The sequence below is a fragment of the Balaenoptera ricei genome, chromosome 11, assembly GCF_028023285.1.
Source record: "Balaenoptera ricei isolate mBalRic1 chromosome 11, mBalRic1.hap2, whole genome shotgun sequence".
NCBI lineage: Eukaryota > Metazoa > Chordata > Mammalia > Artiodactyla > Balaenopteridae > Balaenoptera > Balaenoptera ricei.
In genome coordinates this window covers 33,209,875-33,234,421 of record NC_082649.1, presented here as the reverse complement: position 1 = coordinate 33,234,421, position 24,547 = coordinate 33,209,875, and the positions used below count along the sequence as shown (strand labels likewise).

Below are 24,547 nucleotides of genomic sequence, written 5' to 3'. Positions count from 1 at the left end.
ATTTTAAATAAATAAAATAGTATAGAAGCCCTTGTATTATCCCTTCTAAATCCCATTCCCCTTCCTCCTTCCCGAGAGATAACTACTTTCATTAATTTATCTTTCATTTTCATACATGCCTTTATATTTCATCTGTTAAATATCCATCCATATTATATGTATTGATTTGGAAGTCTTTAAACATTATATAACAAGATTCATACTGAATGTATTATATTGCAATTTGCCTTTTCATTTCAGTGTTGTTTCTAGATTTATCTGTGTTGATACATGTATCTGTAAGTATTCCATTGATGACTATACCATAATTTTTCCATTCTCCAGTTGATGGACAATTAGGATATTTCCAATTTTTTTCTATAACTATCAGTCCTGCTGTGGTCATTTTTTTGTCCTCTTGTTGCGTAGAAGCAAAAGCTTCTCTAGGGTATATACCAAGAAATGGAATTTCTGAGTTGTTAGCTTTTGGGCATTTTCAGCTATACTAGATTTTGCCAAGTTAATCTCCAAAATGGTGGTACCAATATACATCCAACCAGCACTGAAGTAGAGTTCCCATATCTCTACTGCTTTGTCAAAACTATATATTGTCAAATTTTTAAAATTTTGCCAACCTGATGTGTATGAATGGCATCTCATCAGTTAAATTTGCACTGCCTTGATTACTGAGTATCTTATTTCATATTTATTGTATTGGTCATTTAAGTTTTCTGTGAATTTCTTGTTCATACTCTTTACCCATTTTTTTGTTGTTAGGTTATTTGTCTTTTTCTTACTGATTTGTAAGGACTCTTCACATAATCTGAATCCTGATCTTTTGTTGCAGTGTCTTTTCCTAATATGTGACTTATTTTAAGCTTATTTGTGATGCTTCTCCTTGAGCAAAAGCTTTAATTTTAATGTAGCAAAATATATTTTTCTCTTCATGAGTTTGTGTCTTATTTAAGAAATTCTTTATTGATAACTGGACATACTCAATTTAATAATACATCAGAAACTATACTGTGGTTGTATAAAAAGAACATTCCCATTCTTAGGAAATGTATACTGAAGTTTTTAGGGATAAGGGGACATTATGCATATAACTTAACCTTCAGTGGTTTTTTTTTTTTTTTTTTAAAATGCTTGTGTGTGTCTGTGTGGAGAAAGAAAGATAATGTGCAAATGATAAAGCAATTGGAATAGAATGTTTACAGTAGATGAATCCAGGTAAAGGAGAAGGTGTTTTTTTTCCCTTTACATTTGTTGCTTCATAGTGTTATTTCAGTTTTTCCCTAAAAAATCAGTGCTTGTAATCTCTGGTAGTGTCTGCATAGATATACTATATGCATAATATAGAATAGAAAGTCCAGAAATAGATACTAGTATGAGGAAAATCTAGGAAACAAGTACATTCTAAGGGAGGAGGAGAGCTTCTTAACCAAGACTAGAACCCCAGGAGTTAGAAAAGAACTTTTTTTTTTTTGGCTGCATAAAAAATTTGCATAGCAAAATATTATAAAAAATGTCAGTAGACAGTAGATTTAGAAAAATTATTTCTAACACAAAGGATAGACATTTAATGTTTATGATAAACAGAGCACTCATAGATTATCAAGTAGGGAGCGAACAACAAAATAGAAAAATGGGCATAAGATATGAAAAGACGATCACAACAGAGAAGATCTAGGTGGTAAGTATATGTAAAAAGAGACTCAAACTCACTAGTTTAGTAAAGTGACGGAGATTTCATACCCAACAAGATGGAGAAATTAGAGTGATAAAGTACCTTGCTGGCAGAGATGCAGAGAACAGAAATACTCGTGTAAAAATAAATTGCTACCACCTAATTGGAAAACAATCTAGTAGCATCTATTATCTCTCCTAGGAATTTATCCTGTAAAAATACAAGCACCAGTTAGTGTGTGTACAAAATGTTCAGTACTACGTTTTTTGTAGTCATAGAAGACTGAAAACAGACTATGAATGCCCTTCTCTAAAGAATGTCTAAATAAATCCACACCACAGAATTTTATGAGTCATTAACCAAAAAAAACAACTGTTAACACAACGATGCGACAGAATATGTGTAGTATCCCATTTTTTGTAAATCAAATAAAAACCTTTATAAATGTGTACATATATAATACATACAGATGGATAAAGTATGCAAAGGTGTACTGTGTTAATGTGGGTTATGGAGATGGGATGAACTGGTGGGTAGAAAGATGATCCAAGCAAAAAAGGAAAAGGGGGGGAAAACATGTTAAATTAAAAGTTTTGATAGACTTAAATAGACATTTATCCAAAGATGATATGCAGATTGCCAAAGCACAGGAAAACATGCTTAGTATTACTAATCACTAGGGGAATGCAAGTAAAAACCACAATAAGATACCACCTCATGTCCATTAGGATGGCTATTAAAAACAAACAACAACAACAACAAAACAATAACAGAAAATCACAGGTATTGGCAAGGATATGGAAAAATTGGAACCCTCGTGCACTATTGGTGGGAATGTAGAATGGTGCGACCACTATGGAAAACAGTATGGTGGTTCCTTTAAAAATTAAAAATAGAATTGCCATATGATCCAGCAGTCTTGCTTCTAGGTATATACACAAAAGAATTGAAAGCAGGATCTCATGTTCATAACAACATTATTCACCGTAGACAAAAGGTAGAAGCAACTTTAGTGTCTATCAATGGATGAATGGATAAACAAAGTCTATATACATACAATAGAATATTATTCAGCCTTAAAAAGGAAGAAAATTCTGATACATGCTACAGCGTGGATGAACCTTGAGGACATTATGCTAAGTGAAATAAGCTAGTCACAAAAAGATACTACAAATAATGTATGATTCTGCTTGTATGAGGTACCTGGAGTGTTTGATGGGTACAGAGTTTTAGTTTCACAAGACAGAGAGTTCTGGAGACTGGTTATACAACAATCTGCTTTACAGAACTGCACACTTAAAAATGGTTAAGTTGGAAAGTTTTGTGTGTATTTACTATTTTTTTTAAAGTATTGATAACATCACATTTGTGCAGTCAAGTAAATTATTTAAATTAGTGTGTAATTACATTAAAAAATTAGTTTAAAGACATAAAGCCAATTTAAGCATTTAAATAATTTATAATTGGTGGGGCAGATTTTCAAATATAAGACCAAAAATTCAGGTTACTTAAAGCTGTAACTTCTTACTTTTTTGTAAGAATCCTAAGATTGCTTCTAGAAAATTAGAATCTGAATAAAGCAGGCCACGTGGTATTTTTCTTACACACATACATGAAAAACTCCCCTATAATGATGAGAGTGTAGCTATATTAAACAAAAATATTAACTTCTTTCTCTAAAATAGCCTTTTTAAGTTTGTTTTTTCATCCTGCCATTTCTTTTTAAGAGAAATACCAGTAGACAGACAAAGCCACTCAAAGTTCAAGTTATGCATTCGTCTATTGTCGCACATCAGAATTTTGGTTTGAAACTTTTGTCTTGGCTGGGAAGTATTATTGGATATTCAGGTAGGTTCATACTTGTGCTAATTGACTTAAAAATGAGCTCATATGCCTTTGCCAAACTGTTTTGGAAAAAATAGCAAGTGGAATCGTTTTTTTGCTTTAGTTTCATGTTTTAAAACACCATCTCATAATATCTTTATACGTAGAAAAAAATCTGTTTCCCAATTTTGATCCACGGGATCTTTTTTATATGCATACAGAGGAGTCTGTGTTCAAATAAATGCAGGAAACAGTGGGTTAAACAATTGTAAATGACTATAATATGCTAATGAAACCTAAATCTTACCAACTTGATAAAAGAACCTATTTCTTAATGGCGTATCCTGTTGAATTCTCTTCCACAAAGCAAGCTGCATAATGCTACTGTATATAAAACCTAAATGATTAACTGTTTAAAGGATATCTTTGTTTTGACTTCTACGACTTGTGGTTACTAATAATTTGCAACCCTGAAAATTTGCAAATTTGAAGTTACTGTGTATTTGAGTTTTTGTTTTTCCACAGTCTACAAATTAGATAATCTTTTAAAAGTAGTGATAAACAGAATTAAGAACCTTCACGTCCAATGCCAAAAATACAAGTTTACTGTGTAACACTGAAGAGTAAACTAGGAATAGATCTAAGCTGTCATACTGTTCTTCAGGCAAGGGAGGTGGTTTGAATAAATGACATTCCAATGTTTGCTATAAAGAAAATTTCTAAAACATTTGTATTAAAAGGCTACCAGAAAGAGTATTGCCACACTGTGAATTGACAGGTGAAAATATGGAGGTGTGGAAATTTAGGAGAACGTGTTTGTTTAATCTAAATGTCTTTCCAATTATTTCTCTCCTTTTTTTTTTTTTTTTTTTTTTGGCTTTGGTGTTTTCCATTGGATATCTGTATGCCAAGTACTGTGCTACAGCATTAATGAATAGTATCATGGAAGCAGTTTTCTGCTGAAAATTTTCTTTGAGAAAATTTATTTATCATCAACAATTTAGAGACCTTATCTATTACTTAATTCGTATATAAAGTTTTCTCTTTAGCCTTGTAAACAATTTCTATTTGGTGACTCTTATAATTAAATTTTAAAGTTACTCTATTTTTTGTTTTTTTTCGGATTATTTTGCATGCTTGTAGAAGACTTTAAAACAGTGGATTTTAAATATGAAACTAGAAGGTATTAAAGTTGTGGTTTTGTTAATACTTATATATAGTTTTTAAGTTTAACATTTAGAATATAATGGAATTTGCCTTCCAAAGCCGCTCATATAGTAGGTATACATAAGTACATAGTGTATTTTTGTTTAATGAAGAACATTTTGCATACCATTAATAAAATGGACTGGTATAAAAGTACAGAGGTAATGTATTCTTTCTTTTAAATGGTAGCACAATTTTATATTATACCTATCTTCAGTTATCATGGGATATGTAACAATTTTACTGTAACCTGGTTTAATTAGCATAGATGCTTTAAAAACCATGTTTATTTCAGTGGCTTTTGGGTTCTTTGTTGCTTATTTAAATTCTTTACAGCATAAGAGGTCATTGCCATTCTGATATACATGTATTTTGGTATTCTGGAATAAGAGTTGGTGTATAATGCAAGATTTGGAATTTTTCTCCATTTTGTGAACATGTTAATAAAATAGTATGTTTACTTTTTCTGAATAAATTTGACCTTTAGTTAAAAAAGAAAAAGTAAGACTCTATAGTAGATCCATTTGAAAATTTCTACTAATATGTCATTTTATTTTAATATTTGAAGTTACTGTTTCTTGACTACTTTTCTTCTTGTTTTAAGATGGTCTTCGCCGAATTTTATGTCAAGTTGGTTTACAAGAAGGGCCAAATGGTGAAAACTCTTCTCTAGTGGATAGGTTGATGCTTAGTGATTCCAAATTGTGGAAAGGTACATATCTTAACTACTTTTAAGGTATAGGGGAACTTACACAGGTAATTGGGATGTTAGTTTCTTTTTCATTTGGGGAGGTATTTAATAAATATATTTATGGTTTTTAGAATTAACACATGCAGTCTTATTCTTTGGGGAAAAAACAGATTTGGGGATCCATGATCCAAATTAAATCACCTTTATGTTTTGTTTGAAAAATATATTTAGAAAAACTGATTAAGGAACACATGTAGAGTGTTACTCTTGACACTTAAAATACAGTTGATCATATGAAAACTTTGGAAATGTAATTTTTGGCTTGTTAGATATATCCTTATCTTACATCTGCTCTTTTTGTAAAAGGTGCTAGGAGTGTGTATCATCAGTTGTTCATGAGCAGTCTACTTATGGATTTGAAATACAAGAAACTGTTTGCTGTTCGATTTGCAAAGGTAAGTAGTTTCTCACTTTTGAAGATTAACGAAATAGGTTATATACAGAGTAACTGTAGTCCATGATTATATCCAGTGTTTGTAAAATTAACAGCTGATAGTAATATGTCAGTGGGTTGATTTTAAATTCTAAGAAACTTCATAAATGATCTTTTTATCTTTCATCAATAGAATAAAATTCTAGCAGTGAGGTTTTTCTTGTTTATCATCTGCCATGATAATGTGAATATCCATCTATGCAGTGTGTATGATGTGAAATGATAAATGAAGACTTTAAACCTATGTCATTGAATTATGTTACTCCTATTAAATTTTGTGTAAGAAAAGATAATTTTAGTTGAAACGACCTGTATATTTGGATGTGATTTAAGAATCATAACTCTAGGTTGTTGATATTATTGAATTATGTTCTTCTCCCTTTCAGCAGCATGTGATTAAGCTAACTGCTTGGGTTTTTTATTCACCTGAATTAGAGGTTATTAACCAAGGAAACATACAAGAATCATTTGGGGAGCTCTTTCAAAATGCATGTGTTTGGGTTCCATTCTCAAACCTACTGAAGCAGATTCACCAAGAATGGGGCCCAAGCATGTATACTTTGAAAGAGCCATCAGGTGACTCTGATAGGCATCCAGAAGTAACGAAAGTCTGGTTTCATCAGAGACAGTGTACAGCTACTGTGATTTGGCTCCACCCATGTACAGTGACGTCCCAGGATTTTAGTAGCTGTTACTCCTATTTGAGCTCACAAATTGCCATTGTGCTAAAGAAGATTGTATAGTGAATTGATATTTACACAGTTTAGTTGGTACATTCCAGTCATCATTCTCATAGAATATCTTATTGACTCCTCCAGCACTGATTTTTCATTATAATCCTTAAACATTGGTCATTGTGGATTAGAGGTGAATCTCCCCCTTGTTGTTTAGAATTACCAGCAGTTGCAGAGAGATTTTATGGAGGATGATCACGAGCGAGCAGTGTCCGTGACTGCTCTGTCTGTCCAGTTCTTCACCGCACCTACTCTGGTGAGTAGTGCTTGCCTTTTCTTTGTAACTGATAGTTGGCACTCCTTGCCTTTTTTTGCCTTCTTAATAGAACTATGAGCGTTTGCAGAGTGATTATGTGACAGATGACCACGACAGAGAGTTTTCAGTCGCAGACCTCTCGGTTCAGATTTTCACAGTCCCTTCACTTGTAAGTACTAAAAGACTAAGAAGAATTTTCTTGTTTTCCATTAGAAGAAGTAAAGCCTTAAAATAATAGAGAACTGAGATCTGTATATTCCTGAATAGAAAAATATTTTATTAATGGGTGATCAGACTTCACATGCCTTCAGTCATACTAGAACATGTATCTTTTTTTTTTTTAATTTTATTTATTTATTTATTTACTTATCTATTCCTGGCTGTGTTGGGTCTTCGCTTCTGCGCGAGGGCCTCCCCAGTTGCGGCAAGCGGGGGCCACTCTTCATCGCGGTGCGCGGGCCTCTCACTATCGTGGCCTCTCTTGTTGCGGAGCACAGGCTCCAGATGCGCAGGCTCAGTAGTTGTTGCTCACGGGCCTAGTTGCTCCGCAGCACGTGGGATCCTCCCAGACCAGGGCTCGAACCCGTGTCCCCCGCATTAGCAGGCAGATTCTCAACCACTGCGCCACCAGGGAAGCCCAGAACATGTATCTTTGAATGTGTAATCTGGAGGGGGAAAGTCATTTGAACTTAATCTGTACTTTCTCATAGTACTTCCCCGAGGTTTTGAACTGATGAGTTAAAATTAAACTCATTAGTTTAACAAATTTATCCATTAGAAACAGCATATTGTGGGAATTCCCTGGCCATCCAATAGTTAGGACTCAGTGCTTTCACTGCCTGCAAGTTCAGTCCCTGGTCGGGGAACTAAAATCCTGCAAGCTGCGTGGCGTGGCCAAAAAAAGAAGAAACAGCATATTGTATATAATCTCACATTCTAAGAAGCCTCCTTTTCCCTGCTAAGGGAAGGGGTGACTAAGGCAATTGAATCATGATGATTGGGTGATCTTGTACTAAGTTTCGCTAGTTGTTCCAGGAGGCATCACTATGTTTTAGTTCTACTGAATAATTTATTAATATTTAATTCATTAAAAAAAATTTACTGAGCACCTATTATTTATTGGGCACAATTCTAGGTTTTGGGAATGAATGGTGAACAGACATGGGCCTTGCCCTCATGAAACTTACAGTAGGGAGGGAAAGACTCACGTAAATGGTAATTAAAATTATAATAAAAACTGAAGAATTCTGTTGTTTTGGTAGAGTAGGAGAGATCTGACCTTTTCCCACAGTTCAGAAGAGGATTCTGTAGGGAAGGTAACTTTATGCAGGAGCATGAAGAGGAATCATGCAGAGGAACCAACACTTGAAAAAATCCTGAAGTAGGGAAGGGAAGAGAAGGGAAGAAGTATGGTCGAAGATCCTTGAACACAGAGTTAAATGAGACCAGAAACATAGGCAAGGGCCTAACTGTATGGAGTTAAGAGTATTCTACAGTTATTTTATTAACAAGGTGTTATGTTCCAGCTTCTTTTTTTAATGACTGTTTTTTCCCCAGATTATTTTTATGTTCAAGGGTATATTCTAGGACAGTTGAAGCTGTCTGAAATCTGTTTAGCCACTAATGAGATATTTTGGGCCAAATTAAGGATTTTGGTTTTTCTCTTAAGAACATTGGAAGGCACTGAAGAGTTTTAGGTGGCACTTATAGCATCACGTTTGTGATTTTTAAAAGATGATGCTTCTTGTAATTTGGAGAACAAATTTGCAAGAGCAGTAGTGGATGTGGGAAACCTGTGGGGATTGTGGCAGCGGGTATAGAAGTTGTGAGAGATATGTAAGTAGTGAAATCTACTGACGGGCCACATGTTGGGTTTGAGGAATATTAGGTTTGGTGAGTGATTGGTTGTTGGGTTTGAGGGGAAAATATAAAGGTGATTTCTGGGTTTCTGACTTTTGTAACCAAGAGGAGAATGAGTAGAACTTATAAAAAGGGAAAGTGTTGCTTTCAGTTTAGTCAGGGATGAGTTTGAGAAGCCTCTGAGACAATCCCATGTGTATTCAAATCTGTTTCTCTCCTCCATTGATCCTTTTGTCCATTTCCATGCCAGTACCCAGTTTTAATAATATTAGCTTACTATTCCATTTTGATATTTTATAGAGCTAAATCTTCTTTCATTATTCTTTTCAAAAAAATTCTTAATTATTTTAGGCTTTTTTTTTTAAAGAAGAACTAAAATCAGTTTGTCAATTTCAGAAACCACATTAGGGTTTTTGACTGAAAAGATGTTGTATTTATAGATAATATGGGAAGAACTGGTATCTTTGCAATATTGAGTATCCCCATCTAGGAACATAACTTGTCTTAAAAGTGTTTATGTTTTATATTTTTGACACTATTGTAAATTATTCATATTTTTAATCTCACTATGGCTAGTATGTAAGAAAACTACTGATTTTTATATATCCATCTTGTATCAGTCTGGTTTTCTTACTAACATTTTCTCTAATATTTTGTGTTGATTCCTTGGAATTTCTAGTAATCTACAAATAATAATTTTTGGTTTTTTCCGTTATTTCAACCTTTTATGTTTCTTGTCTGACTCCTTTAGTTAGAAGCACTAGAAAAATAAATATGTATTCATTTATTCAGAGCATATTTATTTAGCACCTTTATTAACTAGGCACTGTTTGGGGCTCTGGAGATAAATATAGCAGTAAACAAAAAAGACAAAAGACCCTGTTCCCATGGGATTTATAGTGCAATTGGGGAGAGACAGATGTATATAATATTTACATATTTATATATTTATTATAAATCAAATGTTGAGAAGTGCTGTAAAGTAGGAAAGCAGGTTAAGGGGTTAGAGAGTGACAGTGGAAGGGTCATATTTTATGCAAGGTTAATCAAAAAAGGCCTCTCAGAGAGGTGGTATTTGAACAGAGACATGAGGGAGTGAGTGATGTGACTAACTGGTGAAAGAGCCTCCTAGGCAGAGGGAACAGCAAGTGCAAAGTTCTGAGATGAATGTGCACTTGGCATTTTGGAAGAAAGAACCCAGAACAGGCCAGTGTTGCTAGAGTGAGTGAGGAGGATAATGATCCATGAGGTCATTGAGTCTGGGGATAAGGGGAACATGGGAGTGGATTAGTGCCAGACCTTGAAGGCCATTGTAATACAAGTACTTATATATTTTGTCTAAAGAAAGTAGAAAAAGGGAAATAGTAAAGAACAGAAATTAATAAAACAAAGTAAATGTACAAAAAAGATTTTTCTTTGAAAAAAAAAAAAAGGATGGGGGTAGATCTCTAGAAAGTCTAATAAGAAAAACAGAAAAATTTTTATTTAAAAAGGACTACAAAAAACTACAAACCTTACAGATTTTAAATAGAAAATAGGCAATATTAGGATCAAATTAATCAATATAATTGGAAATTTGTATGAAACGAACAAATCCCTAAGAAAAAACACAGGTCGTTAGAAGAGAAACAAGAAATAGAAAATTTTAATTAATATAAAAATCTTCTCACAAAGAAGTCCCCAGGCCCAAAGGCTATACTGGGGAATTCTTCCAGATATTCAAGAAAAAAATAATACCTGTCTTATATAACTTTTTCTAGAAAACAGAGAAAGAGAATATACTTGCCAATTTAATTAAGTCCTCTGTAATCTTGATACCAGAACCCAACAATTACAAGAAAAGAAAATTACCATTTAATCTCTCTCACAAACGAGGTTGCACAGATTGAATCAAGCAATATAGAAAAAGGATAATATATCACAACCAAGTTTGGTTTTATTTCCTTAACGCAAGAGTAGTATACCATTTGAAAAAAAAATCAACTAACGTAATTCAACTTATTAACAGACAAAAAGGAGAGAAAGGATCATATCAGATGCTTTTCCTGAATTCATGATTTAAAACGAACGAAAAATACCTCTTAGCAAATAAAATAGGAATGAAAGAATTTATTTAATCTGATAAAATACCTGAAAACAAAGCAAAAAGTAAAAACCCAAAGCAAACATTATACTTGATGGCGAAATAGTAAAAGCTTTTTCCTGAGACCAGAGTTTTTTCTTAGGTCAGTGAAATCACGTATACTCATTTAATTGTCTCAAAATTGACTAATATAGCAAACAAGAAGGAAAATCCTTTTACTTAATTTGTCAACACCTCCCCTCCTTCGAACTTGAACTTAGTCTTCACTGTCTAGGAAAATTAACAGAAATTAATCCTATTGACTTTTGAGCTTTTTGGGGCCTAAGTCCTGGCAATGGGATGATTATTTAAGAGTTTTTCAAAGGTATGTTTAACTGTATCGATTTTCTCCTTATCTGATGACTTTACAACTTAACCTCTACATTAGAATACAGTTTTACTATATTCTTAGACATCTAACTTCTGCATTGTTTTGTCTTCTTTGAGGGGTTTCGTGATATCAGTCAAAATTTATAATGTATATACACATTAACCCAGTAATTCCACTTCCAGGAAATTATCCTATAAATATCCTTGCATCTGTACATAGTAGATATTTGTTGCAGTATCTTTTGTGATAAATAGCATAAGACTGGGAAAAACCCAAGTATGTCACCAGTAAGGGCCTGGCTAATAAAGTATGATAGAAAAGAGTACTGGGGATAATTAAAAAGAATGAGGGAATTTATATGAACTGGTATGGGACAATCTCCAAAATATATCAAGTGAAAAAACCAAGTGCAGAACAGTGTTTATAATATGCTATCCTTTGGGCAGGGGGGGAGATCATTATACATACCCATACTTATATCTACTTAATAACAGTTATCCATGTCCTATAAATGTATATATGTGTGTATATGTGCATACACGTATATATCATATACACACCATCTCTGGAAGTATATGCAAGAAAACTGCTAACAGAGATTGCCTTTGCAAGGGGGACTTTGGGAGCTAGGAGACTTTTTACCTGTTTTTTGCATCATTTAAGTGTATTTGCTTATTAAAAAATACATTAATATATATATCTATATAGAAAGAAAAACAAAAAAATAAATCTCAACTAAGATTAAGAGGAAGTATGGTTTCATACTGAGTTCTACAGAATCTGTGATATAAACCTGTGGATCCTAGAATAATTATACCATACTATTATAGGTGTCTAAATGTCTCAGTTAAGGAAAATTTGCAGCCTGGTTCAGATCCCCCACCCTGAATTGTCTTTGAATAATGAGCCTTGGATCTGTCTCCTTACATTCTGGCATCTTTCTCCGTGATATAATTGTTGCTTCATACATGTGGCAATTGGAGTAAGTAATTGTTATTTAGAAATACACAAAAATGCATTTATGATATTACATAGTTGTGTTGAAAAAGGTCTAAACTGAAAGAGCTAACCAATGTTGGTGACTTTTTTTTTTAGCTTTCTGGTAAATAGTTTTTTATTACCATGTACTCTGATATACTTTGTCCTAGGCTCGGATGCTCATCACAGAAGAAAACCTAATGACCATTATCATTAAGACTTTTATGGATCATTTGAGACATCGAGATGCCCAGGGCAGGTTTCAGTTTGAACGATATACTGCTTTACAAGCCTTCAAGTTTAGGAGAGTTCAGAGCCTTATTTTAGATCTTAAGTAAGTTTTCGCTTAATTATTGAACCAGTTGCAACTTGTAAAAGGTCATTGTTTGTCCATATATTCATTGCTGTTTTTGTCTTGTTCAGGTATGTGTTAATTAGCAAACCAACTGAATGGTCAGATGATCTGAGGCAGAAGTTCCTAGAAGGATTTGATGCCTTTTTGGAATTACTCAAATGTATGCAGGTATGTATAAGCTGACACATTTCAAAAGTGAAACATTTACTTTCCCCCTTTTTCGGTTCACTGAGCTAAATACCTTTCTGTCTATGCATTTTTTTCATACTGGGCACATTTTTAAAAGAATAATTTGGATAGCTACAGTTAGGATCAAGAAGCTCCTCTTAAATGGAAACTCTTAGAAAGGTGTAGAATGCATGAGATCCCAGCAGAGGTTCTGACATCTGCTGTACTTTTGTATCTGGTTATTCTTTTGTTTACCGTTAATGTTCTTTCCTTGGGGGTTGCAGATTGTTTTGTTTTGTTTTGTTTTGAATATGCTTACATGGAAGTATTGTCAAATTAGTTATATAGGAAACTATAATGTTTGTCTTCTTAATGTTTCCATATTTTTCTTTCATTGATACCATATTTATATGATATAGTATAGAACTCCCCCCCCATTTAATTTTCTTTTTGGAAACACTTCTGTATACAAAATAGAATCTAGAAGCAGAAACTGGTATAGTTAACCAGTTTTTTGTTGATTTGGTTTTGTTTGTTTGTTTGTTTGGGGCCATGCCTCGAGGCTTGTGGGATTTTAGTTCCCCAACCAAGAATTAAATCCAGCAGTGAGAGCACAGAGTCCTAACCACTGGACTGCCAGGGAATTCCCCTAACTGTAAAAAGATAGATGACGTTGCAGAAAATCTGAGGAATATCATTATGATTCCTTTAGTAGCTTTCTGGCTTTCTTAAGAAAGGAATAAGTAAAGTTAACCTATCATTTTTAGGATATATTCTATTTCCCACGTTGGTGGTAGTTTCTGGGTGTTTTATTATAGTACTTCTATTTTTTTCCTTGTACCTATGGAAACAGTATCTACCTTGGTCATTTTGAATACTTGAAGTGTCCTGTATTTTCTATTATTTTTAATCAGTTCCAATGCACCAGGGTAGTTCGGCTAGTTTCTAAAAAAGTTATATTCTTTTGTATTAAAAGCTGTTTATCTTTTTCTTGTTTTGCTTTCTTTCAGTCTCTATGAAAACTTTGTTTGTTTATAGCTGCATTGGGTCTTCGTTGCTGCACGCGGGCTTTCTCTAGTTGCGGCGAGCGGGGGCTACTCTTCGTTGCGGTGCGCGGGCTTCTCATTGTGGTGGCTTCTCTTGTTGCAGAGCACGGGCTCTAGGCATGCAGGCTTCAGTAGTTGTGGCTCGCGGGCTCTAGAGCTCAGGCTCTAGAAGGCAGGCTCAGTAGTTGTGGAGCACGGGCTTTGTTGCTCCACGGCACGTGGGATCTTCCCAGATCAGTGCTCGAACCCGTGTCCCCTGCCTTGGCAGGTGGATTCTTAACCACTGCGCCACCAGGGAAGCCCTATGAAAACTTTTAGTTACAGATTACAAATAAATATAAAAATTTTATTTTAGTATATTATAGAACATATTTATAAATTCAGTAGCATTTTAAAAGTCTGTCAAGTTTCTTCTGACAGTTTTTTCTGTGGATGATAGAGCTAAAAAGGGATTTGAAGGATTGTTGCAGTGAACTATATATATTTTATTGTCTAAAACATATAGAAGATTGCCTCTAAAGCAAGTTGTTCTATATTTTACTGGGATTTTTTATTTATAAAATTTTAGAGAATGTTACATAAACGTGTTATTTAAGAAGTTGGACTTCTCATACTACTTGAAACTTCCTGTTAGAACTTCTACTTTATAAGTTTTTGTAATCAATATTTCTTCTGCATTATTTCTTAAGTTTTGATGTAAAAGAACAGATGTAATTTTAGTTTATTTAAAAATCTTTTCACTTCTTTTAAGGGAATGGATCCAGTTACACGTCAAGTAGGACAGCATATTGAAATGGAACCAGAGTGGGAAGCAGCCTTCACACTACAAATGAAATTAACACATGTCATTTCAATGATGCAGGACTGGTGTGCTTTAGATGTGAGTCTCTTCTGGGGTCAGGGATAGGAGATAAATGGAGGAGAGACAGAGATAAACAATTTCCTAAGTAAAATCTGAGGCAGTTTGGAGAGGATAGTGGTGATATGTTCATAAAACAGCATATTTTCTGCTTTCACCTGTATATTCAATAAAAGTTCAAATTCTGAAACCTTAGAAAACTCTTGGAAAATAGATAAAGGAGGATATAATCCACACTCTCTCTTCTTTTATGTTACTATCTTTTATATATATATATATAATCCCATCAAGATTTTGAGCATATAAAAAGAAGTTTATAAATTTATCCAAAAATGAAATTTTACTATTGGTACATTTGTCCTATGTCTTAAAATTATTTTGGCATTCCTTTGGCTATAAAATCTAGATGAGAGCTTGTGTAAGTTGGGAGGTCAGAGAAGGCTTCTGTGAGATCTGAACTATGTGTCAGAGTTAACTGATGAAAGAGTAAAGAATATTCCTGACTGAGGGACAGCTGCATCATGCTCTCTGATGAGAACGAGTATGGTTGTTCCAGGAGCTGTGAGAAGGCTCTGGTCGGAACAGAGGTTGAAAATAGAGAAGTAAACAGGTGCCTGGCTTTGTAGGGCCTTGGAAGCCATGGAAAGAAGTTTGAATTTTATTCTAATTAAAGTGGGACGCCATTTGAGACTCCCAAGCAGAAAAGTGACATGATCCAATTTACATGTTTTTAAAAGTTACTCTGTGTGGAGAATGGATGGAGGAGGGTAAGAGTAGAAGCAGGGAGTTCAGTGGAGACATGTTGGCTTTCCTTTGAGTTACTGGAAATAATCAGTGGTCAGGTTTGAGAGAAATTTAGATGAAATTGCCAGCTTGCCAGACTGGACAACCGGGAATGAGGAAAACAGAGAGCCCAGAAATAAACCCACACATTATGGTCAATTAGTCCACGACAAAGGAGACAAGAATATGCAATGGAAAAAAGATGGTCTCTTCAGTAAGTGGTGCTGGGAAAACTGGACAGCTACACATAAAAGAATGAAATTAGAACATTTCCTCACACCGTATACAAAAATGAACTCAAATTAAAGACCTAAATGCAAGACTGAAAACCATAAAGCTTCTAGAAGAAAATATAGGCAGAACACTCTTTGACATAAATAATAGCAACATTTTTTTTTGGATCTGTCCCCTAAGGCAAAGGAAACAAAAGCAAAAAAGAAACAAATGGGACCTAATTTAAACTTAAAAGCTTTTGCACAACAAAGGAAACCATCGACAAAGAGACAGCCTACTGAGTGGGAGAAAATATTTGCAAATGATATGCCCAATAAGGGGTTATTATCCAAAATATATAAATAGCTCAATATCAAAAAAACAAACAACCCAATTAAAAAATGGGCAGAAGACCTGAATGGACATTTTCCCAAAGAAGACATACAGATGATCAATAGGCACATGAAAAGATACTCAACACCGCTAATCATTGGAGAAATGCAAGTCAAAACCACAGTGAGATATCACTTCACACCTGTCAGAATGGCTGTCATCAAAAAGACCACAAATAACAAATGTTGGCGAGGATGTGGAGAAAAGGAACCCTTGTACGCTGTTAGTATGTATGTAAACTGGTGCACGGTGGAAAACAGTATGGAGTTTCTTCAAAAAACTAAAAATAGAACCACCATATAATCCAGTAATTCCACTTCTGGGTATTTATCTGCAGAAAATGGAAACACTAATTTAAAAAGATACATGTACCCCAATGTTCATAGCAGCATTATTTTCTTTGTCACTCACTTCACTCTGTATGATAGTCTCTAGGTCCATCCATGTCTCTACAAATGACCCAATTTCCTTTTTATGGCTGAGTAATATTCCATTGTATATATGTACCACATCTTCTTTATCCATTCCTCTGTGTGAAGTAAGTCAGAAAGAGAAAAACAAATTTCGTATATTAAAGCATTGTTTACAGTTGCCGAGATATGGAAGCAGCCTAAGTGTCCATCAGTAGGTGAGTGGATGAAGAAGATGTGGGGGTGTGTGCGTGTGCAGGTGTGTGTGATGGAATACTGCTCAGCCATAAAAAGGAATGAAATTTTGCCATTTGCAACAACATGGATGGACCCTGGAGGGTATTATGCTTAGTGAAATAAGTCAAACAGAGAAAGACAAATCCTGTATGTTATCATTCATATGTGGAATCTTAAAAAAAAAAACAACTAATGAATGTAACAAAACAGAAACAGACTCACAGATATAGGGAACAAACTAGTAGTTACCAGTGGGGAGAAGGAAGGTGAGGAGAGGCAAGATAGGGGTTTTAAGGGGTACAAACCACTGTGTATAAAATAAATAAGCTACAAGGATTATGCTATAGCACAAGGAATATAGCTGATATTTTAAAATAGCTGTAAATGGAATATAATCTATAAAAATTTTGAATCACTATCTGTACACCTCTAACTAATGTAATATTGTAAATCAGCTATCCCTCAATTTAAAAAAAAGTAGGGAAGGAGGGAAAGGATTTTGGAATGACTTCTAGATTTCTACAGCTCTATAAAGATGTCATTTACTGAGACAGGACCCTGGAAGAGGGAGCAAGTTGGGAAGAAAAGATTGAGTTTAATTTTGCCCATATTGATATTTGAGGTACTTATACATCGTTGAATTTGAGGTGCTTGGTTAATGTTGTAGAAACCTTTGAGTAACTTACAGAAAACTGTCTTTTTTAGGAAAAAGTATTAATTGAAGCTTACAAGAAATGCCTTGCTGTATTGACGCAGTGTCACGGTGGTTTTACTGATGGTGAACAGCCAGTCACATTAAGCATTTGTGGACATTCAGTGGAAACGATCAGATACTGTGTTTCCAAAGAAAAAGTTAGCATTCACCTCCCAGTTTCTCGCTTACTTGCAGGTAAAGCATTTCTCCCTAAAAGAGAACCCTGAAATTGTCTTTTAAATTGTTGTTTGTGGTTAATATTTATTGAATATCTACAGTGCATTTTTCTGAGAGTTTCACATGCATTAACTTACTTAATCATCACAGCCTGTGAGGTGGGTATTGTTGTTAGGTTTATCACAAATGGGAAGACTGAGACATGGAGGTGGCTCACTTAGCATCACACCGCAACAAGTCAGAGTAGGGATTTTGAGGTAGTTTGCTACCAGAAACCATGTTTGTAATGACCATACCATAGTGCTTCTTCAGACTTCTTAACTACATATACCACATGTTTTATTGTTTATCTCAACCCAGCTTCTAAGTCTGTGTTGTTAGGATTCAAATTGGTCTGTCACTTAAGTGATTGCTAATAAATTGAAACCACCCTAGACTTCTTCTCTCTCTAAGCTGTTTCTTATTTATTAATAACCTTTTTAATCAGCAGGTTGGAGTGAGTCCCAAATTGGGGTGATAAGATTGTAAAAAGCATTCTCTGTTTAGACAACAACAAACAGGACAATTAATTCTTAGTTAACAGAATTAACTAAGGTTGAGCTATAAAAGAGCCCTTTGCAGTTAGGGACTAAAGAGGCTTTGATCCTAAACTGGAAGTTCTGGGAAACTGAATTCTGAGGTCAGGATCAGTGCAGACCATGAATTCCATGGCCAGTTTCTCTGTTCAGTTGCCAGGAGGATCTCTCACTACTATACTTTAAATGGAACAAACTCCATGATCCAGTGGAATATGACTCTTAAAATTGGTATACAAATTGCTTTGATAGTTATATAGCTGCTTTTGCTATGTTTGTATGTCTAACATTTACTTCTGTAAAATGTCATCTGTATGTTGGTACATGTAATTAAGACTCCAGTTCAAGTGTGCCTTTAATTCTGAGGTTCATGAGAATAACAATTGAAAAGCTTCATTTATGGATGCAATTCATTTTATAGCTTAATGTGTAACATGATAGGTTCCCAAAGAAAAACAGAAAAGAAGTTAGCTATAAAGTTGAGTGAATATTTAGGGTTTTTTTTTTTTATCTGAATGATTTTCACTTATAAAAATACTTTTTTATTTGTTCTCCGTGCAGGTTTGCATGTATTGGTAAGCAAAAGTGAAGTGGCATATAAATTTCCAGAGCTCCTACCTCTAGTAAGTAGTGCTGACATTTAAAAGTAGATATCTATTACAAACCTCCAGTTAGATAATAAGTCATGGGAATATAATATCCAGCATAAGGAATATGGTCAATAATATCATAATAACTTTGTATGGAGACAGATGGTTACTAGACTTATCACGGTGATCATTTCATAATGTATACAAATATCAAATCATTATGTAGTACACCTGAAACTAACATAATACTATACATCAACTATATTTCAGTAATCAACAAACAAATAAATAAAAGTAAGTATTTACTATGTTCCACGTACTTGAAATCACTTTGAAACAAAATACTAGGGTTCTCCAGAGAAACAGAGCCAATAAAGAGTGAGTGAATGAGTGAGTGAGTGTGTGTGTGTTTGTGTGTGTGTAGAAAGAAACAGAGATTGATTTATTGTAGGGAATTGACTCACATAGTCATGGGGCTTGGCAAGTTTGAAATAAGCCTGGCAACCTGGCAGGCTAAGAGTTTAAGAGTTTATGTCACAGTCTGAAGTCCAGAGGCAATCTGGAAGCAGAATTTCTTCATCCTTGGGGAAGCCTCAGTCTTTTCTCTTAAGGCCTTCAACTAATTGGATGAGGCCCACCCATATCATGGAGAGTAATCTGCTTTACTCAAAGTCTACTGATTTAAATACTGATCACATCTACAAAATGCCTTCACGGCAACATCTACATTGGTGTTAATCAAAAATTGGGTACCATGGCCCAGCCAAGTTGACACATAAAATTAACTATCACACAAACATACCTTAAAATAATTTTGACTTGTGTTTTATATAAAGCTTCCGTCCCTATAAACCCATCTTCTTTATAGAGTTGAGAGTTTTGTGGTTTTTTTGTGTACACAGAGTGAACTTAGCCCACCCATGTTGATAGAACACCCTCTTAGATGCCTTGTTTTATGTGCCCAAGTACATGCAGGAATGTGGAGAAGAAATGGTTTCTCTCTTGTAAATCAAGTAAGTGTTTTTTAATTCTACGAAGAGTTTTCAGTCCATTCTTTACCTTCTATGAAGGTTATCATTTTCAGTGTACTTAGTCACTGAAAGTCATCTATATTAAAACTGTGGCCCCTGGAAACGAACCTTAAAAGAATTTTTTTTTAAAAAACTGTTTGACAAAAGAAATGTAACCTTAAACCAAAAAGTTTTTTAGAGCTTTTATTCATATTTTGTTAAGAAACAATATCAAAAGTAGAAATGAGCTTTATTTTCACTTGCAGTCATTTTTAGAACAAAGTTGGATATCTTTAAAAACATAAAAAATCTGGATTTCACTTACTTAAATTGGGTTAAAAGATAAAAGTTCTGTTAGTATAGCTCTGAAATTGAGGTTTTAATTTTTAAACCTCACCAAGGCTTGGTATAGGATTTTTCTGTTTTTGATAGCTATAATAAATCTCACTGAAAGCACTTTGTTAGGAGACCCAGAAAGTTGGCTGCAAAATGTGAACCATAGAGTGACTACTATAATCTGGAAATTTCTAATTAATTAATCTCTACTAAGATAGCATTAACTGCTGGGGAAACCACATTATGTGTGCACATTTGCATGTTCATGCTCACATGCACAAGAGCCATGTGCTCTTTTGGTGAGTGGGGAGAGGAGGGAACTGCACAAATAAAAACCTGTTTACCCAATATAATTACTTTTTTTTTTTAGATTTATTACTACCACAATGTGAAATGCAGACGTGAAATGTTTGACAAGGATATAGTAATGCTTCAGGTAAAAAGCATTAAATTTAAAGGTTGTGGGGAGTTTTTCTTCTTGTTATTTCCACAGGACCCAATCATTTATGATCACTCTCAAATCTATAACTGCAGCCTAGCCCTTATCTACTAAGCTCCAAACTCATATGGCTAACAGCTGATAGAACATTTCCATCTAGTTTCCTGGATACATCTCACAGTTAACATATTCAAAATAACTCCTCTTGTGTCCTCCATACCTTCTTCCTATCTTTGAGGTTTCCCTACCTTAGTGAATTATTCAACAATCTGTAGTTATTAGAGTCAGAAACCTGAAAGCCATCCTTTCTTCACTGTCGTCTGATTAAAGACCCAAATCCCTCAAACTGATTTTCAAGGCCTTCAGTACTTAGCTATGTTTAAAATTCCCTGAATTTGTCATACTCTCCCTTAAGTCTTAAAATCTGCACATTAAAAAAAAAAAAAAAAAAATCTGCACATTTATTTCTTTTGCTCCCTATATTGCCCACCCCACCCGCTTCCTTTTCTGTTTACCACGTATAATGTTTTCCTGCGTGTCTTCGTGTTTAGAGTCACTTTCTCCAGGAAGCCTTCCCTGACACACTAAAATGTGGCTTTGTGTCCCTTTTGGGAGGGCCCATAGCATGATGCTCATCCCCACCATAGCATTCATAAGTCTGGATTGTGGTTGCCTATTTACTTTTCGTCCCCTGCACTAAACTGTGGCAACTCTGTCTTGTTCCTTTTTATGTCCATTTTACATAGCACAATGCTTGTCACAAAGTAGTGTTTCCATATTATTGCTGAATGGATTTAGAAATTATAGAAAAAGTTAGAAAATGTAAATTTCAAAAAAAAAATTATTGGTTCAAAATAAATTAAAATTCAAGTTGATTGAGAAGCTATACAGGAATTATAGGAGAATTAAAACTAATATTTAAAAGCTGTCATTTCACTTAGTATAGCATTTATCACTAAAAATGAGTTTGAGTTTTTTTTTTTTTAAAGGTAAAGCTATTATAATTTTTTATTTATTTATCTATTTATTTATGGCTGTGTCGGGTCTTCGTTTCTGTGCGAGGGCTTTCTCTAGTTGCGGCAAGCGGGGGTCACTCTTCATCGCAGTGCGCGGGCCTCTCACTATCGCGGCCTCTCTTGTTGCGGAGCACAGGCTCCAGACGCGCAGGCTCAGTAGTTGTGGCTCACGGGCCTCGTTGCTCCGCGGCATGTGGGATCTTCCCAGACCAGGGCTCGAACCCGTGTCTCCTGCATTGGCAGGCAGATTCTCAACCACTGCGCCACCAGGGAAGCCCTAGTTTAAGTTCTTGGTAAGAGTTTAATATGATACATATTTTTTTAAATGCTAGAATTTTTATTACCATACCACGTTTCTGTCCATACACCTGGCAGTGGTAAGAGCCCTGACACAAATCTTTGAACTGAATTTATAGGGATTATGATATATGGGTTTAGGGAGTGTTTTATTTTGATTTGTTTTACCAGCGTAGATCCCTGTCCACACTTGTAGCTACCACAAGTAGAGATTGGGGCTAAATGGGTTTTCATCTTTTATTGGAATTGATGAACAAGTAAGCTGCTTTCTCTTGTGCAAGCCAAAATATCTCTCACTAGTTGTTTAGTAGCCCTTTTGACCTTCCTCTTTTCCTTTATCTCAAACATTTTAAAAAAAGACAGGTGTCTCCATGATGGATCCAAATCATTTCCTGATGATAATGCTTAGCCGCTTTGAACTTCATCAGATTTTCAGTACTCCAGACTATGGAAAAAAAATTAGTTCTGAGACTACTCATAAGGTAAGAGCATGCTTTATGAGACCACAATACACTGTTAGAGAAGCATCTTTCATTCTTTTTGGTTATTTTGATCATCTGAGGTAATACAGTATTCTTATTCTTATCTATGTACTTTCTCCCACTACCCCCGATTGTTACAGGATTTAGTTCAGCAGAACAACACTCTAATAGAAGAAATGCTATACCTCATTATAATGCTTGTTGGTAAGTTTGGATCTTTTGGAACATTTATGTATTATATTGACTTTTGTGGTAGCAAATAGTTTAGAATCTGAACTGTTTCCTCTATTTGAGCAGTTACTCAGTTTTAGGGGAAGGAGATGAGAGTGTCTATTTTTATCTCCCCTCTGGTTACTGTAATGATGAGAGAAACAGCACTGTGATCCTTTGGAAGGAGAGAGGACAACTGCTAAAGCAGGATAAACTGGAAGACTGTGTTGGGAATAAAACGGGGGACAGGAGAATTTAGCAAACAAGAATAGGATATTTGGGAGCTATTTACAGTTACTTTATATCTTAGCTATGTTTTTCTCCATGGTTTTGTGGTACAAAAGTGTCCTCTTGACTTCAGATATGAAAATTCCAAGTTAATAGAGACCTATGGCTAATAGACACAGATTTTTTTTTTCTTATTACCTAAATTTTCAGTCCTGTTGCCTCCATCTTTCCTGTTCTTTTATCCTTTACTTTCTCCCACCTCCTGTACTATTTCAGTCTCTCTACAGTCCATAGAGCAGAGAATCCTGGCTACTGTCAGGAGGTAACACCAATGAAGAAGGTCTCAGAAGGTGATATCTTATTTGCCACTAGATAAAAGGACAAAGGAAGGCTCTCCCTCTTACCTAGGCTGCTAGTACAGCTACTGCTATACCAATTCTTGACTACTTCTAATCCTTTCCCACCTTCTGATCCCATTCTTTCAAAACAGCAGCCAGAGTTCTCGCTCTGTTGCTGAAGACTACACTCACCTGTTGTGTCAGAGACTCAGAAAGATGGTTAGGAGCTGCTCTCACCCTACCTTGTTGCCAGACCAGTCATTGCTTTCCCATTGCACAGAAAGAAAAATATATTCTGTTGCATGAACTATAAATATATATCACTTATAAGTATTATGATTGTTAAGTGTGTGTATATGTACTTATTCACTGTTGACAGGAGAGAGATTTAGTCCTGGAGTTGGACAGGTAAATGCTACAGATGAGATTAAACGAGAGATTATCCATCAGTTGACCATCAAACCTATGGCTCATAGTGAATTGGTAAAGTCTTTACCTGAAGACGTAAGTACCTACATTTTAAGAAAAGAAAATTATGGAAATCCTTCCCTACCTACCAGTCTAGCATGTATAGATTTACTTCTCTGTACCTTTTCCATAGTTGTAAAAACTACAATTCTAGAACGTGTGTAACTCTAGTCACTGTTATTAGAAATAATTAGAAAAAGAGAATACTAGGGACTGGGAGTGGAAAGCAGCCTAGGAATAGAATCATTTACAATGAAGCCTTGAAAGAGATAAGGATGCTGAATAAAAGAAAACCTGTTCCAGGACTTCCCTGGTGGCACAGTGGTTAAGAATCCATCTGCCAATGCAGGGGACGTGGGTTTGAGCCCTGGTCCAGGAAGATCCCACATGCCGTGGAGCAGCTAAGCCCCTGCACCACAACTACTGAGCCTGTGCTCTAGAGCCCGTGAGCCACACCTACTGAGCCCACGCACCGCAAGTACTGAAGCCTGCACGCCTAGAGCCCGTGCTCCGCAACAAGAGAAGCCACGGCAATGAGGAGCCTGCGCACCACAACAAAGAGTAACCCCCGCTCGCTGCAACTAGAGAAAGCCCACGCACAGCAACGAAGACCCAACGCAGCCAAAAATAAAATTAATTAATTTTTTTAAAAAAAGAAAAAAAACTTGTTCCTTAGAACGGAATTTATATATCCATTAAAGAGAGGTTTTTATAGGGTGTTTAGTACAAAGTTGCCATGGGTAGAGATAATGCTTTATAACCTAGAAATACCTACTCAGTTGTGTTGACTAAAGTTTGCTAGAGTTTTTTCCTTCTAAAGCATCCAAAGACTATGCTAAGCCATCTCTCTCATTTTAGTGAATGTAAATTAATATTCATATGGGCATTCATAGATTCAGTTGTAACTATTTTTCCTGCCAGGATCTTAAGTTCCTCTGCCACCTACTTTTCAGCCCTGGGGTTTTTCAGAGACCCAGATTACAGTTGGGAAAGGACTTTATTTTCATCGAGGCTTTTCAAAATGTTTTCCCGAATTCGAAACATAGATCAAAACTCTTAACC

At 35.1% G+C, this 24,547-nt stretch overlaps 1 protein-coding gene across 6 annotated transcripts in view; it reads left to right on the top strand.

The window, feature by feature from the left end:
- The window catches only part of UBR2 (ubiquitin protein ligase E3 component n-recognin 2), a 114,991-nt gene that overhangs the window by 45,770 nt on the left and 44,674 nt on the right, over positions 1–24,547 (top strand). For 5 of the 6 annotated variants that reach the window (XM_059938679.1, XM_059938681.1, XM_059938677.1 and 2 more), the window contains 14 exons: positions 3,394–3,514; positions 5,301–5,408; positions 5,754–5,842; positions 6,941–7,039; positions 12,332–12,495; positions 12,585–12,684; positions 14,482–14,610; positions 17,331–17,514; positions 18,633–18,694; positions 19,564–19,674; positions 20,378–20,443; positions 22,119–22,241; positions 22,382–22,445; positions 23,397–23,521. In XM_059938679.1, the coding sequence (XP_059794662.1) occupies positions 3,394–3,514; positions 5,301–5,408; positions 5,754–5,842; positions 6,941–7,039; positions 12,332–12,495; positions 12,585–12,684; positions 14,482–14,610; positions 17,331–17,514; positions 18,633–18,694; positions 19,564–19,674; positions 20,378–20,443; positions 22,119–22,241; positions 22,382–22,445; positions 23,397–23,521 (1,545 nt within the window). Of the gene's footprint in view, positions 1–3,393; positions 3,515–5,300; positions 5,409–5,753; positions 5,843–6,771; positions 6,871–6,940; positions 7,040–12,331; positions 12,496–12,584; positions 12,685–14,481; positions 14,611–17,330; positions 17,515–18,632; positions 18,695–19,563; positions 19,675–20,377; positions 20,444–22,118; positions 22,242–22,381; positions 22,446–23,396; positions 23,522–24,547 lie in introns of all 6 variants that reach the window. The other variant, XM_059938678.1, reaches the window with a different exon arrangement.